Here is an 18,342-nt window from a genome sequence, read left to right on the forward strand (position 1 = left end):
TTGATTCATTATGGTGTGAGCAGGTGTTCTGGAAAGTTTTGGAAAGTTTGGGCTTGATTTAAATTAAAGGGATCGAATTTTTGTTCCCAGCGCAGAACCGGTCGACCGGTTCTGGGAAGCCTCTATCAAACGGTCAACCGGTTGGTACCCAGGAACTGGGGTTCCGGTTGGGAACCAGTCTGCCGGTTGGGGCTTTTTCCCGAGCCCTAGTTTTTCCCATTTTTACGTAATTTAGGGTATTGGCATCCTAATTATCGATAGGGTTAATCTTAGTTTCAATTTTAAATTCCCGATAAGTGTTTTAGCGTGTCTCTCATCAAATTCAGAACATTATGGTTTCGGGCCCTGTAAAGCGTTGAGCTGCGTTTCCACTCAGGCTGACCGGCACACTTGATCACGGAACGAGGTAAGATAGCATAAGAATATATATATGAATGTATGCTTGTTTTGGATGTTTGCACTACTAGCGCTAATATGAATGTGATTTAAGAGTGTTAGTATAGTGTGACATGTTAGTATGGCTACAGTGTTACCAACACGAGTACCAGGGGGTACGTCGTGCATGTGCTACAACACTTAGTAGTTTTCGGGAGTACAATTAAGGCTCTACCAACACGGGTACAGGGTTGGTACTTTAGTGCATTTGGTACAGTGGTCGTACTTCCCTTAAGAACGTTCTTATCCATTTGGTGAGCATAACTATGGAGCTCAGGGCGGCTTAACCACAAAGCCGACATCACATTACTTATATATATGTTTTGCATATCTTACTGAGTCTGTTGACTCATCAGTTTGCTACCTTGTGTATGTAAGAGAAAAGCAAAGCTGGAGAAACAGTGAGATGGAGCTCGGCAGTGATTGTACATATCGCGGCAGTGCAACCTGGAGTGTTTCGATCTTTATTAATTTGAGTCTGTATTTTGAAGTTGCCTGTTGGCGTGTTTCAGAAAAAATATATATATATATATATTATGTGTACATATTAGTAAAATACTTTTAAATCGTATTTTGATACTCGGGATCCCGACCCATATTAGTATGAAATTATAAAATGTGTCAAATTGTCTTTTGAGTTTAAAAATATTTAAATACGAGCGTTACAGCTTAGTTGTGTAAAAAGTCATTTTGGCAGTTTATTTTACACTACAAAGACCCCCCACCCCAACCATACTCAACTTAACTAAGCATCTAAAAAGTTGGAAAAAGACATAAGGGGTTAGAATTCATTGAGTTAAACTAGAATGTCAGATCTCAAGCTTGTCCAAAAAAAAAATAATAAATAATAATCATATATCAACCATATCCATTACCTTTGTCTCTCACCTAACTCTCATTTAGTGGTAGCGTTTTATGGAGGATTCACAAAAATATTGGATTTTATATGTTGCTAGAAGAGTTTAATCAAATGGTCTTTAATGCTAGGGTGGTTTTGCCACTTTTTGGAGGGAAGATTATATGCAAGTATATCTTGAGTTTGAGGGATTTTTTCCTATTAGATGTTTATGACAACACCAATTATCTAAACAAAAAAAATAGATTAATGAATATTTTTATTACCTACTCTTTCCATTGAATGTAATCAGCTATGTATAATATATATATACGAATATATAAATATATATATGTAGGTATGAAGATAATAAATGTAATCAGCTACTGCAATATATATCCTAGTTTTTATCTTGGAGGAATTGTTGGTGTGATGATGTGAGACTACCCAATCATTGAACAAAGCTAGTACTTAAGACACAATATATTGCTTAAATGTTTGAATGAGATACATTGGCTAAATTATTGTTTTTTAATTTGATTGCAGGTTGCAATGATGATCTATTTACTATGAAACTATTTCACGGGGGTCGGTGGTTTACTCCCTATGGAAATTTAAGGTACGAGGGAGGGGGGTTTACATACTTCGACAACTGTGAATTTGAAGGTTTCAATAGGCAAAAGTTAGAAGAAATGGCTATGGGTTTAAATTAAAAATTTCCTTTTGGTTTTCTTTTCAAGCCATATAAGAAGCATTGAAACATGGGCATAAGGGTTGGAGAGGCTAGTGTTATCTTAGATGACTTAAGAGATAGGAGATACAGGGAGGCTCAAGTTTATATGGTTATGCCAGAACCTATTGTGGATCTAGAGTGGAAAGAAGACCCGAAAGCTCTGAGACACATACAAAATTCTCAAAAATTGCATAAGTACACAATTGAAGAGCTTCCCTCAGATACAAATTTGGAAGTGGATGTTGTTGTTAATCCATCGGGAAAGATAAGCACTGATGACTACTTCTTCAACATGTTTGTGAAATGGGGTGATGTATTAGCACATGGTTCAACTGATGAAGTAAATTCTACAACATGTAGTCCTATTAATTCTGCAACATGTAGTCCTATTAATATATCATCTGATTCTGAAACCGAATCAAAATCAGAGGAAGAGTTAGAGGATAGTTACGAAGATGATTACATGGTGTTTGCGGAGGAAGAATTAGAGTGTGAAGATGGTCAGGTGGAACATTTATGCTAATAAATTGTTGATAATAGTTTGATTTCTTAATTGATTATTAACAGAATTCTTATTTTTTTGTACGTATCATGTGGTGAACCACTGATAGGTTTAGACGTGTCTTTCCTTAAAGGTTATTGCAAAGGATTGATGTTGGCAGCAGTTGGGATAGATGGGGCTAACTGCATATTTCCAATGGCATATGCAGTTACAGAAAAAGCAACAACTAGCAGCTAGACATGGTTCTTAGAGTTGTTGAAGGATGATTTGACACCGACTAACCCTAACACATTCACCATGATGAGTGATACGCAAAAGGGTCTCCAAAATGTTGGGGAATCTATATTCAACACCCCGGAAAGTCGCTTTTGTGTGAGACACATGTATAGAAACTTTAAAAAGGACTATCCGGGACTCGAGTTGAAATAGATGCTTTGCGCAGCAGCTAGAGCCACAACACCAGCATAGTTTGACTCCAGAATGGAAGAGTTAAAGAATCAAAATGAGAGTGCTTACAACTGGTTGGCTGCTAAACCACCAACAGAATGGACAAAAGCACATTTTAAAGAGGGAGTTAAATGTGACATGTTACTGAACAACATATGTGAAAGTTTTAACCACGCTATCATGGATGCAAGGGACAAGCCAATAATTACTCTTCTAGAGAGTATAAGGTTCTGGTTAATGTGTCGATTTTGCAAGAGAAGAGAATCTGTGTTGAGGTGGACAGAAACTGTCCACAATAACATTGTGAAGATTGTCAGACAACGGCAGAACGTTTCACGACACTCCTCAGTTACACGTGCCAATGCAACAATGTTTGAAGTTAGGATGAACATTGGAGGTGCATTTACGGTTGATTTGGATAAACGAACTTGCACTTGCAGAGTATTCCAGCTCTCAAGAATACCTTGTGGACATGCTTTCGCTGCTATTTGGTTTTGCAACCATCATCAATGGGGTTATATTCATGATTACTACCAGAAGCCAGCATTTCAAGCTGCTTATGAAGGCACAATCTTTCCTATGTCTAGCCCCGACCAATGGCCCAACAAAGGTCATAATCCGATCTTGCCTCCTGGAGACCACAACCTTCCGGGCAGACTTAGAAAGAAGAGAAAGAGAGCGGGTGATGAGCCACCACCACCGACTGCAACTAAAACCAGGAGATTTGGACTGGTTATGCATTGCTCCAACTGCAGAGAAGCTGGACACACAAAAGCCAAATGCAAAAAACCAAAGACTACAACCCCACAGACACAGGTATTTGATTTACATATTGTTATTTGAAGGATACATATTGTTATTTATTTTTCCTTATTAATTTTTCACTTTAGAACTGATTTCCCTACAATTTCGAACTATGTTTAGGTGGAGAAGAACAAAGGAGGCCGCCCACCTTCCAAAAACCCAAGTGAGGAAACTTTGAAGAGGAGGAAGAGGAAAGAGAAACAGTTGGCAAGGGAGACAAGGGATAATGCACCAGCAGCTCCAAATGCAGGGTCTTCCAATCCTACAACTTGATATATCATACCTTTAAATTAGTGTTTGAATTGTAATTGTTTTTTTTTTTTTTGTTATGTAAGTAAGTACTGGACGTATGAATTGTAACCAGTATATCCTACTTTTTTTTGGATGTTGCTTAATTTAGTGAGTTATATGTTTTAGGATGCACACATGAACTATGTGAAATTAGGAGTTTCTACCATTGAATATTCTTTTTTGGGTTAAGTTAAGTGAACATCAAGAGCTTATTTTGTAATGAACTATAAACCATTGACAAATAAAAAATTAGAGCAAACTTTTGCCTTCATTTTATTACATTTGAATTTGTTTTTTTGATTGATTGGAATCAAGATCGTAATGGAATCAAAATTTTGTCAATTTTATTCTAATTACAAAATAAACCATAATGGAATCAAAATTTTGTCAATTCAATTATAGCTACAAAATAAACCAAACATGGTAATAATAATCCCATTACTATTTCTGTTACAAAATAAACCATCATATAATCAAAGTTTTCTCAATTCAATTATAATTACAAAATAAACCATAATTGAATCAAAGTTTTATAAGTTCAATTCTAATTACAAAATAAACCAAACATGGTAATGGTATTCCCATTATTATTACTTTTACATTCCATTACTCTTTCTATTATCATTACAATTACATTTCGGTATACTAAACACCACCTTACATAATTTTATGATTTTAACCACAGGAAAGCAAAAATAACTACAATACAAATTAATACAAATCTAAAAGTTTGACTACTTTTATTTTCAGGAACAAGAACACTTGGGCTGCTGTCATCAAAGCTTTCATTGTAGCGCTCATCTATGTTTGTTAAATCAGGGTCTTCATCAAATTTCAACATAGATGAGTGTTCATTAACTTTCGACATAGATGAAAGTTCAGCAATTTTCGACGTCATAGATGAAAGTTCATCTTCCAACTTCCCTATTTTTCTCAGCAAGCCTGGTATAACTACTGTAGCACGCTCACACAACGGAGGGTCATACCACTCCCAAAATTTACACCCACCAACTTGTTGTAAAAGAAAACATTTAATTAAAATCTCATATTTTTAGATTGGGTGTCATTTTCTCTATATATAAGCACCAAGAAAAATCTACATCATTTCAAAATAGATAGACATAAATATATCCTCTAAACTTGTATAAATATATACAAAAATATCACCACATAACAAACAAACTTATATTTTTGTAGTGAAATTTTTATATATATCATCTTCACAAAATGACACAAACTGACAATAGTAACTTTTTTTCTTCCCAAAACTTATAAATTTGATAAGTCTGAAGCTTCACGAGAGTTCATCAAGCTATATTAAATCGATACATAAAACTCAAACACATATAAAAATATGCAATAACTACATTTTTTCTACACACCCCAAATATTACCCCTGTTTTCCTTCACTCTATTTTGTATAATCAATTCATTCACCTCCCTTTAAATTATTTTCTTCTCTTTCATTCCCTTTTCCTTCTTGGCAAACAAACCCAGTTTTTTCATCCTATTGTTTTTTTTTTTTTTTTGAATATCTATTGTTACTTATTTCTATTTGGGCTTTAATGGTTTTGGGTTTCTATGACTGCATTCCTAAGATTAATCGATTAAAGCTTCAAATTTTGGTACGTATCTAGCTTTCTTTTATTTTGGGTCTTTTGTATTCACTACTTTCATCCTAAGAATATTTATTGTTCTATATTTTACTGACTTTTATGTTTGGCTTCCCCAATCCTCTGATTTATCGAAAAACAAAAAAAAATTACTTAGAAAAATAATAAATTCATATTTACATACAACATATGCAAACTTACATTGTACAGAGGACATCTCATGAATCTTCTACCTTGATTTGCATCAGTCCAAGAGGTGAAACATAGATCTCTTCGGAGGACGATACTAACATTTTACAATAATTTTCTTTCCTGTTCTTCGTTCTTCCCTTCTTCTGCTAAACTTCGTCTCCTTTATCTCTTCTTCTTCGTCTTCTCTTTCTCTTCTTCTTCGTCCCCTCTTTCTCTTCTTTTTCTCTGCTCTTTCTCTTCTTCTTCGTCTCCTTCTTTCTTTTCTCTGTAGATTTTAATTTCCAGTCTCTATTGTAAATTTTAAGGTTTTGTTTATATTTTAAAGTTTTATTTTTATTTTAATTACTTACTTTAATTTTTTTTTTAAATATGGCCACATAGGATAATTTTTAACTGACCTATTATTGCCACGTGGGCAAAATTAGGGCTTAACGAGGTCAAACTGACAGTACCTTAAAAATGTAAACGGAAGTGCACTTTGGAGGATTTTCCCACCAAAATATGAGGTTGGATGGTTTTTTGCAAGTAAATTGATAGTTGGGGAGGGTTTGCCGCCAATTACTCTTGCTAGAATGTTTATCATTTTAGATGGGCTGACAACTCTATTCAATGGATGGTATCTTTGACTCTCGCCAAAACGGGACACTGCTATCAGTTTGTTGAAAACCTTGGAAATTATTTAGAATTGTAAGTTTTAGTATTTTCACTAGTCATTCCTATTGGCTAAATGTTTAATAGTTTCTGAATTGTGTGTGAATTTATATTGAACCATGTTATTTTTCTGTTATTAATTGTAGTTTAATTTCGCTTCTTCATTGATGGTCTAACTTGGCTTGTTATTTTTAATGAGACAAATCCTAATGAATTTTCATCCATTAGACAAACATAATAGTGTTAGATCTCGATAGATAAATATTTGTAAATGCAACTTCTAGCTGTTCATCAATAGATGACACCTTAGACGAGTATTTACAATATGAAACAATGAAGAAGTTTATAAAATAAGAATAACTTTGACTCTCGCCAATCAGGACATCGTTGGAGTCTTATTTTAAATTTGAAATTATCCTTTAATTTTTCCTCTTAGCTTACTCATTTCCAATTAGGTCAAATCATATATCATCGGATGAATGGTTTATAAATCATTCGCTTATGATGTCAAATAATATTATAATCCCGACATTCTATCCCGAAACGATATAAATCCTCGATCTTGAATCTCCTATTGCATATATGTTTACTATATGCAATTTAAACATAGAGTTAGATTAGTAGTGGTGGTCTAAGAGAGAATAATTACGCACCTATATTTGGTTAAATTTAAGTCTTTGACTTTAAATTTTAGATACCAAATAGAAATTTTATATTTCTATTTCCTACAACACATTACACATTACAGTATAACTTTCATAAGTTTTATTTAATATCCATTTTCTATCAATGGATTCAAACTGTATGTTTATTTGTGGACTTGAGTTTAGTATTCTGTGACAAGGATCCACTTGGACTATTCTAAGAACTTTATCTTGTAACTAGATCTAAGTCATCGAAAGACCACAACCACATATTTTATAAATCTATGGCATTTGTATCTTGTTCATAGTGGTTTTGACAAGATGATTCTCTGCAAAGAGTCAGTATGCCTATACCCACTGAAAGTAAGATCATCTATATTCGAAGATGGATGTACATTCAGGGGTGGATATGAGTTTTCGTTATCTTCTTAAAACGATCACTCTAGGCTTTACCTTATGCAAAAGAAATTTGAAATGTTTTGAAAATTTTTCATGAATTTCTAGAAATGGTAGAAAACCATTAAGGTAAGTGGTTAAAGATCTTGCAAATTGATAGGGGTGGAGAAATATTTGGTAGATATGCAGTTCAAAGATCATTAAGTTGATTTTTTGAATTATATCCAAACTTACCTCCCCTGAAAGTATAAGGTCTTTGATTAGTTACTAGCCATTGCCTAAGTTCTTCTAAGGAAATACCCTAGTGATAGGAAAATTTCAGAATGATGGAATGGTTGTGTACTTAGTGTAAACCATTACTAGATTCATGGATGACCTAATCGTAATCTTAAGAAAAGCTAGAACTGTTAACTAAGGTTTGCATGTTTGACAACTATTCTAAGTGAATAGGGGTAGACCATCCCGTAGTCATTAGATAAGAAAGTGTTTGTTTTAACAAATACTACTTTTCTAAGAAAATGACTAAGTATGAAAACAAAGTAGCAAAATAGAAGAGAAATTTTTTTCTTGATTCCAAAAGTGTTCTATCATCTTATTCTGTATAAGATGGTCCCACTGCCTCTGTTGTCTTGAGACAACCGAAGAGGATAATTCCACTTATGTTCTTAGACAGAAAGTCACGGTACCTTATCCTAGTGGGAGGGTTTCAAGGAACTCACCCTGTTATGACTTTGAAGACCCTTGTGATGAAAATCTATTGTTAGTTTAAACAAGTAATGGATTATCAGAATAAGGAACTAAGAAGTAAAGCCAAGAGAACTATGGTTTAAACCATTCATATGGAACAACCAAAAGTTTTCTATTACAAGGACAAGATAGGAAATTTTGTTACTAAGTCTATTTAATGGACTTAACAAAGCTTCCTGCTCTTGGTATTATAGGTTTGAGATGATCTAAACCTATGGCTTGTGGTATGCCTAATTTACTTACTCTAGTGGCTAAATCTATAGAAGCTTTTCGACTTCTAGATATAGATTTACTTTATCTAAGGAAAAGTTTTAACTATTCCAGAAAAGATAAAGCCAATGAAAGAATTCCTTAGCATCAATAATGAGAGGTCTCAGATATGCTTTTCTATGCATTAGACCAGACACCAGCTGTTGAGTGGGAGTAATGAGTAGGTATCAGATTAATCAAGGAAAGGAATATTGGAAGACAATCAAGTGAATCTTAAGATCAACAAGAGGAACTATATGTTAGTTGATAAGGGTATGTTTAATACTCTTAGACTACACCAAATCAAATTTCTAGACTTGCCTTAGTGCTAGAAAGTTTGCTGATGAGATGGTGATTACTCTGGGGGTGGAGTAGTGATTTTGGAGAAGTGTAAAAACCTATCTGAAGTCTCTAAGTCTACCAAATAGACTGAATGTTAAAGTTGCTAAAAAGATACTTATTTAGTCTTAGGAGAGTTCTATACATTTTTGGCATAGTTCCAACATTTATTAACTACTAGTGTTACTTCCTGACTAACGCAAAAGTAGTTGCCAAAAATTAAAGAATGCAGTATCCCTAGAGGAGTAGACATATAGAGACGAATTTCACAATTTCAACGATTTTGTGATTAAGGAAATGTAATGGTGGAGGAAAGGTTGTATTGCATACAACTTGCTGATCCTATTGCAGAAAGTATACTACAAACTACACTTGATCTGGATGTCAAGGTGTTCAGATTATTTGAAATGCACTTTTTGTTTTATATTAGTGCAAGTGGGAATTTGTTGGGTTTTGTGCCCTAAATAAAACCCATTTCAATATAAGCAGATTTACTAATTAATAAAGATCAAAAATCATATTTTATGTTGCATGGTACACATGATTTATTTCATGATTATATTTAATGTATAAATTCTATTAAGTCCAGAACATATGTATTTGTTCATGATTATAGTGTTGTCAGCACAGTGAAATATAATCATGATTATATGTTCAAATATTTAATTCCCTGATTTGTCAGTTCACAAGATTTAGACTGACATGATAATCAGCAATAGGTATACTTACACCTTGGATAAGTGTTATGTCCTTTCCAGGGCATTGGCAAAGTTTACCAGTATCGGATGTATGAAGTATACATTGGAAGGGATCGATATTGAACTTGGATTAGATTTGATAAATTTACTCTAATATCTATTCAATTCAATATCACCTAGTTGATCCTAGATCAAATGCTCTTAATCTTGATAGGGTTAGGTTTATCTCAAGAGTGTTATTTGTGTTATTTGATTTGTTAGTTAAGCCTACTTTTTGGTCAGGGTGATACGTACATTTTGGGAACACGATAGTACAATTGAGTGACAGCGCTAATCATAGATATGGAATCTCTAGCTTCTATCCAGACATAGAAGTGAAACGATGGTTTCCTTCAAGCTTTCTAAATAGAAATAAATGATAGAGCGCTCATTTTAGTGATTGTATTAGTCCATTAAAATATCATTTATAGGTGGCCAAGTGTTTTAAGGATAAAATACATTGAAAGGGTGTAACAGTAATTTTTGTCCCTATGCAATGTAGATCATCTATAGAGGATCATTGATTATTGGGATTATAACAATGGATAATTAATAGCGTATCTATATCGTGGAACATATAGAACGTTCTATGTAACTGAGAGTGCAATTCCAAGTTCTATGGTGGATGCAATGAGGAATTAATAAGTTAGTGAATTACTTGATAAATTCTAGATTTGCTTATTGGAAGCTCGGTTATATCGGCCCATGGTCCCCATACTAGTTGAGAGAAACTGCTTGTAAGACTCTGTTAATTGATTTTAGTTAATCAATTATAATTCTAAAATTAGACTATGTCGAGTTTATGAATTTTTCACTAAGATATGACTTGATTCTGAAGAAATAGTGTTTTGACGTTTAATTGTTAATTAAGAGACTTTATGGAGTCTAATTGATAAATATTATAAATGACAATTTTATTTGATAGTTATTTTAATTATTAAATAAATAGTTTTAGCATTTATAGGGTTGAAAGTAAAAGAAATAATATTTATGAAAAATAGGTAAAATAGTTGGGAAAAATGACAAAACCCAAATTTGTGTGGGGCCCATTAAGTGGTCGCCCATCAAGTGGTTTTGAACCCTATTTTCATCATTTTTTTTTTGTTCCTAATAATTCAACCCTAACCCTATTGAAGATAGTATTAAAGGAAGGCTATGGTCTCATTATCCAACTAATGCCTCCAAAGCTAAAAACCTAGCTTTTTGATGAGACCTCTTCCTTCTTCCTCCTCTTCAATTTCGAAACACTATAGTCTTCTTCACAAACTAAAATTTTAAGTCTTAGTGATTGAGTAAGTGCCCACACACATCAAGTTGGTCCTCAATCATAGTATGTAAGAATGTGAAGAATCCAAATTCAATAGAAGGAGTTTCGGGCTCAGATCTTGGTGATACTCTGCTACAGAAAGGGTACAAGGGTTAGAGATCTCAGTGGAATGAGTCATTTAATTCCGCTGCACCCACTGTAAGGTTTCTGAAACTTTATATGTGTTTATTTACATTGTTTTAGAAATTTATATTTAGGATGTTAAACAACATATATGGTAGTAAATCTAGATCCTGGTAAAACATATTCAAATAGAAGCGTGGTTTCAAAATCTCTTTTTCATAATCTATTTTCCGTTTTCTTTGCCAGGCGTGTTTGTAGATTATGAGAGCACAAGTTACCAAAAGCTTAATATATCCATAGCAAGAGGTTCTTAGTGTGTTTTCTTTTGTAATTAGTTTCTATTTTATCTCTAAGTAGAGGGAAAGTGCCTAAAAGTATAATTTTTTTCCTAGTTATATTTATGTTTCTTACAGCTAGTTTTATTTGGTTTAATAGTATGTTGTTTGAACACATTACAGTTAGTTCACATTTAGAAACTCTCTTTAAATCTCTTACAGAAACACAAACACACACAAGTTGAATTGAGTTGACTGGTTTGACATGGAGCTAAACTCAATTGAAAGACGCAAGAGGTCACCATCTGGAGGCTTTGGTTAAACAAATTCGATTAAAGAGGAGGAAGATGAGGAAGCTCAGTTGCAGTTGGCTGCCATTGAAACACTTCCAACTTTCAAAAGGCTTAGAACCTCACTGCTGTATTCATATTGTACAATATATTTCAGGTACTTTTGTCAGTTCCTTGTGCTATTTGCTCTTCATTGGATAGGCATGTAAGCTGTGTCCAAAATAATTGGTGAAGATTCATTATTATATTATAAACGTTATTGTTAATCATATAAATATTGTTTTTTTTTATAACATATAAATATTGTTATGAAAGCCAATTTTAATATCTAAAAATGCAAGCGGGAAAAATTGCAACGAAATCTTCAATTTTTCCCTACCTACAGCAATGTGTCATTTTAAAGCTGACACAAAATGTTAAAAAAATTGTGTAAAATTATGTGTCAAGTTGTAACCGACGCAATAATCTAATTAGCTTCAATTATAATTTGAAGCTAAGTTTCTTGCTTCATTCAAGAACTGTCGCTAATAGAGCATACTTTTTGCTTCTATTCTCTATTGGAGCAAAAAAAAAAAAGTTTGCGTCGATTTGGAAATGAAGAAAATAATTTGACTATTTGCGTTTGCTGTTATAACGTCGGTTTGTACAACCGACACAAAATGTTTTTGTGTCATTTTACAACTGAAGCAAAAGGTCAGTTTTGTAGTACTGAATGAATCACTACTTAAAAGATATTAGTGACAATAAAAAATTGTGGAAAAGTTGTGACTAAAAAAATACTAGTCACAATTTTATGTTGTGACTTAATGTTGGATATTTATTTTACCAGTATATTAGATCTACTCATAAGTATGTTGTTTAACACCCTAAATATGAACTTTCTAAAACGATAATTTAACACATATAAAGTTAAGAAAACCTTACAATGGTTGCAGCAGAATCATGTCTCCTTCCACTCAGATCTCTAACCCTTGTATCCTTTCTGTCGCAGAGTATTATCAAGATCTGAGCCCGAATGTCCTTCTCTTTGTGTGTGATCCTTCACAGTCTTCCAATCTATGATTGAGGTACCACTTGCTGTGTGTGGGCACTACTCTATCACTAAGGTTTCGAAATTGTGAAGAGGAAAAGAGAGAGATATAGGGTCGGCTATAGAGAAAGAAAGTGGAAGGCTAGTTTTTCTGAAAAAGCAATCTGAAGAAAACTTGTTGAAAACTTGTTTTTGACTTAGCCATCACTTTCTATTTATAGGCAACTACTAGGTTTAGGTTAGTAATTATTTGGAATTAAAATAATAAAAATATTAATTGGAAAAAGCTTACCAAGTGGCCGACCATAGGTGTTAATGGGCCTCACTTGGATTTTGCAGTTTTAACAATTTTTATTCCTATTTTCTCAAAAACGCTAATTTTCCAATTCTAACCATTTAAATGCCAAAATTAATTATTTAATAACTAAAATAGATTATCAAATAATATTGTCATTTAATATAATTATTAATTAGACATATAGAGTCTCTTAATTAATAAATAAACCTAGAATCTCTTTTCTTTACAATTTCACCCCTGCTTAGTGAAAATTCACAAATTAGACATAGTCTAACTTTAGAATAGTAATTGATTAATTACAAATCAATTATTGAGTCTTACAAGCAGTATGGTCTCAACTAGAATGGGGACCATGGATCTATATGCTGAGCTTCCAATAAGTGAACCGAATTTACTAAGTAAATCCCTACTTATTAATTCCTCGTTGAATCTACTTTTAGAACTTAGAATTGCACTCTCAGACTTCTATAGAGCATTCTATATGTTTCACAATATAGATATGCTATCTCATTTGACCATTGTTATAATATTAATGTGATCAAAGATCCTCTATATAGATTATTTACATCAAGATGGGATAATTTTACGGTTTTCACCCCTCAATGTATTTAGCCCCTTAAAACACTTAGCTACCTGTAAATGATGTTTGAGTGATCTATGAATTAGTCACTGAAACAAGAGCTCATCCATTTACTTCTATTTAACTAAGCTCGAAGGGAATCATCACTTGACTTCTATACACCAGGAGAAACTATAGATTCCATATTTATGTTCAGCGCTCCCACTCAATCATACTATCATGTTCCCAAAATATATGTATCACCCTGACCCAAAAGTAGGCTTAACTAATAAATCAAAGAACATGAATAGTACTCCTGAGTTGAGCGTAAGCATATCAGGATTTAGATTCTTTTAATCTAAGATCAACTACTGATATTGGTTAGGAAAGATACAACGGTAAGTTTATAATATCTTAACTAAGTTCAATATCGGTCCAGTCCAATGTATACTCCATACATTCAAAACTAGTATACTTTACCAATGTCCTGTAAAGAACATAACACTTACTCCAAGTGTAAGTACACATCATCGCTGATTATCACATCAGTGTAAATCCAAAACACTGATGAAACAGGGACTTAGTCTTTTGAATCATATAATCACAATCACATTCCACTGTGTTGACAATACTGTAATTGTGAATAAATATATGTTCTAGACTTAACAGATTTTGTACATATATTAAAACATATTAAACCATAAGCATGTAAAATTCATGCAAACATAAATCACTTCAAATTTCTTATATTGTTAACTAATCAGATTGTAATGGGTTTTATTTAGGGTACAAAACCCAACACTTAATATATATTAGTGATAATAAGAATTATGGCTAAAAATATCTAGATTGTGGCTAAAAAGGTGATAGTGACAACAAAAGTTGTCACTAAATAATTATTCGTGACGATAAATATTTTCACCAAAGATAAATAATTTGTGGCTAAAGGGTAGTTGTGTCTAAATGTGTGATTACTTAACAACTATTAGTCACAATAATGAATTGTGACTAAAGGTGACTTTTAATCAGAACATTATTTTTACTATCACTAAAACTTTTAGCCACGAACTTTTTAGTCACAACCTTATCACAAAAAAAATTGTGACTAAAACTTTTAGTCACGATATTTTTTACTTTTAGTCACAATACTTGTTCTGACTAAAAGTCAAGTTTTTTGTAGTGATATAGTATAAAATATAAAATATTAATAAAAAATAGCTTATATAAATATTTAGAGTAATGTACATGTTTATTTATTTAACGTTTTAATTTAATTTTAGTTACGTTTATTATATATAATTTATATTTAATTTAATTATACTAATAATAAAATTCTATATATTTATAAAAGTAAAATTAAATTAAATTTTTAGTAAAAATAAAAAAATAATGCTAAAATACAAAATTTTAAAGTTGAAAAAAATCATAATAAGAAGCTCCTATATATGAAGTGGGTTTATTATTTCATAATAATTGACTCCATACATAGAGTTCCCTACACTATCGGTTGTTTTAACCCCTACAGCGCTTCGGTAGTAAATTTCACCAAAACTGATGCTAAAAAACCTTAAAAACTGTCTCGAAAAGTTCAGTTTTATAGCAGTGTTCTGTCATATTACATTATCCATTTCCATACTTGTATTTTGATTAAAACACTTTTATACATTATTTTAATTCCTTACACATAACATATCTATTAGTATTTTTTATTTTACTTTTTTGAGTGTTGTTTTTGTTACTGTGTTTTTTAATAAAATCACATGAGTAATCAATCAAAATCTATATACAACACATTGAATTGCGCTAAATGTATGCGAATAAGGCATTTTTGGCACTTAATTAATTAAGATCTAGTCTCTTAATATTAATCGATATTTGATTGGGAGAAGAAAGAAATACAAAAGAGAGCTGGAACATAAAACCCTTCTTCCCAAAATGCTTTCCACATACAGCCAACATTGTTAAAGAGTGGGCTACTTCAATTGCCGACCAACATCAGAAAATAATTTTAAGTTTCAGTTACAATATCGCTTTCAAATCGACCAACACTTGGACATTTGCATGGCAAGAAAAAATTTCAGAGAGTATAAATAATGGCAGATAATATATTCTTAATCGATCTACGAGTTAACGTACAGTTATTGAAAACCAAAATCAATACATACTCAGTTTATAAAAATTGTCACCAATGAATTGAAAGGCCTGCTCAGTTGACTTGCTGAACTTTATAAAAATTTTGTTACTTTTCGTATTTTAGAAATGATGCACACGAATTCTCCAACGGAACAAAATATTAACTTGTTAGTATTTAATTTTACTTGTTATGTATTAAAATTAAAAGAAAAATATATATTTTACGAATAGTTTAATTTTGCCACATAAATATCCAAGTTTAATAAATATTTAATAAGTTTAATTTTTAGAAGTAATAATTTTAAGTTACATTTTTGAAACTCTTTGATTACTTATCTATTAAATATTAAATCATTATCTACGTGTCATTTTCTTATTACTATATTTAAACTTTTTTTTAAAAAAAAAAAATTAATGACTTAGACTAATTAGTGAAGTAACGACAAAAGTTCTAGAATTACAACTTAGATATTATTACAGTTAAAATTAAATTTATATATTTGTTGGCAATTCGGAGTAAACTTAAATTTATACGGCAAATTAAACTGTATGTATATATATAATACATGCTATAATAAAATACATATTTATTAGCATTTGGTGGTAAGTCGGAATCAAGTGTATACAAATTACAAAAAGTACTATAAGTGAAGACCTTAAACGTATGCATAAAAACCATGTGTTTTAATAACGTGGGAGTTAAAATAAAAAGGAAAACGACGTCATATGCTTGACATTTTGTGTAGAATGAATTTGATATTGTTAACTGGATCTACTAAAGAGATCTCTCACGATGATGTAAATATATGCCAAACACAGATTAGGGCCAAGAAAAATAAAATCATAGCATATATATTTCCACAAAGCAGAGCTTAGAGCAATATAATTGATAAACTTTTTAATTAAAATTAATTAATATTATCTATAATGCATGAAGACAAACCTCCAAGTCTCGTTAGAATAAGTTGACTTAGGGTACTCTTATAATTAATTAAGCTAGCTTCTGCATTAAATTCTTAGTAGTGAAAAGATTAATATTAATTATTTATTTTAGTTTAATATTAATTAAGTTGCAAAATTAACAAGTGATCTATATGTCTGGCCAGGCTTCCAACCAGCAGGGATTACATTGTTTGCGACAATGGTCTGGCTTCCTGAGGTGAGACGAATGGAGAATGGAGCCTTTAAGGGCGAGCCGGCGTTGAGTTTCCAAACAGCTCCCCAAGACTGTTGCATTGGAAGCCATGAGTCTTGGTCAAGTGCCTGTTTCAGATCAACGGACCCAAGTTCACCTGGTCCATCTTCGAATTCTATTAATGATGCAAAATATTGAGCGTTCGACCCTGAATCCACTTTGAATGTGATGGTCTTTCCTGGAAAGTTGCACTCAATACTATATATGTATAGTATTAGTAGAAGTCAAGCAAAAAAAAAAAAACCATAATTATTATTAATGAAATAAAATTCTAAAAATTGTAATAGTGACATGAAACTAATTGACGTATCATTAATAGTATATTATACGCATAATGGAAAGATAATTAATGTCAAGATATTTGAAAATATAGAAGAATATATATAATTACACACGCTCTAATTGGTCTAATAAAAGACTATATATATATACATATATATAAAATATGTAAACATGCTGAACAGAAATTGTGTAAATATGTCAACTTAAAAGGAACATTAATTTGACCTAATCAATAAATGTAAGATAATTCTTTTTAATTTTGTTATAGTACTTTTCGTCTTTAGAATTTCATTTTTACAGCATACAATATATATACCTCTTGTATTGAATCTGAAGTACTCCAGCATTGCGTAACTGATCAGCCTGACCAGAAGAAGCCATAGCACCAAAAGCAGTACCACTCAAATCAAAGTGAACAGCTTCATTGGTACATCCAGGGCACTCATCTGTTATGACCACCGTCACTGGATTTCCCGAACAAGCTTTATTAACACTCGATGTGCATTTCACCTGATAACACACTCCACAACCTTTACCAGATTTGTACAAGGAAGGGCCTCCTGCTGAGATCAATGAAGAGAATGGTGACTGTTCTACAGCTCCTCCATAGCCACATGCACCCCCTGCGTTCGTAACATAATTAATTTAATATTATATATCCTTAGTTTGCGGACTTTATGATACAAAATATCTAATGAGCTCAAGAAATACATGTATACATACGTACCGTCACTGCCCGCACCGTTGGGGCTACCGTACCAAGTTGCACCAGCGGCGGCCCAGCTTGAGCTAGACTGATCAACTTTCATGGAGACATTGAGGAGCTTGGGGTTGAAGCCAGAGACAGAGTTTAGGAGTAGAGAAACGACGGTTATTACAATGAAGAATGATAATAGATGTTGATTAAGATGATGGTAAACTACAGCCATTTCAATTTATTTCTTAGACAAGAACTTGTTGTTTCTCTAATGAAGTGTATTCGTAGCTGTTGTGCTGATGACCTTGATTGCATGAACCCTTGGTATTTATAGAGGGAGTAGAAGGGCATGCCATTCAAATATACACCAAGTTATTTGTTGCCACGTATTTCAATTAAAAAACCATTTTTATTAACTAACTCCACGCAAAATGGTACTCTATTAGGTTCGTTTGGTACGTTATATTAGATCGTATTATATTGTATCATATTTTTATATAAGACTATTGTTAAATTTTAATTTATATTAAAATATTATATAGTTAGGAGCTCATAAAATTTAATACTACATATAATTT

The 18,342-nt window shown here is 32.2% G+C and overlaps 2 protein-coding genes across 2 annotated transcripts; one reads left to right on the forward strand and one right to left on the reverse strand.

Annotated features, from left to right (window-relative positions):
- The first annotated feature begins 2,985 nt into the window (after nucleotides 1–2,985).
- LOC115724692 (uncharacterized) lies at nucleotides 2,986–4,029 on the forward strand. Its single transcript, XM_061108161.1, has 2 exons — nucleotides 2,986–3,768; nucleotides 3,877–4,029. Exons 1-2 carry the CDS (start codon nucleotides 2,986–2,988, stop codon nucleotides 4,027–4,029), a joined length of 936 nt encoding a protein of 311 aa, XP_060964144.1.
- Nucleotides 4,030–16,473: 12,444 nt separating this feature from the next.
- On the reverse strand, nucleotides 16,474–18,069 carry LOC115716817 (putative expansin-B2). The gene is made up of 3 exons (XM_030645722.2): nucleotides 17,795–18,069; nucleotides 17,384–17,690; nucleotides 16,474–16,983 (listed from the first exon to the last, which is right to left on the reverse strand). Exons 1-3 carry the CDS (start codon nucleotides 17,994–17,996, stop codon nucleotides 16,656–16,658), a joined length of 837 nt encoding a protein of 278 aa, XP_030501582.2. The 5' UTR covers nucleotides 17,997–18,069; the 3' UTR covers nucleotides 16,474–16,655.
- Between the last annotated feature and the right edge of the window lie 273 nt (nucleotides 18,070–18,342).

The sequence above is a fragment of the Cannabis sativa genome, unplaced genomic scaffold (genome assembly GCF_029168945.1).
Source record: "Cannabis sativa cultivar Pink pepper isolate KNU-18-1 unplaced genomic scaffold, ASM2916894v1 Contig7, whole genome shotgun sequence".
Classification (NCBI taxonomy): domain Eukaryota; kingdom Viridiplantae; phylum Streptophyta; class Magnoliopsida; order Rosales; family Cannabaceae; genus Cannabis; species Cannabis sativa.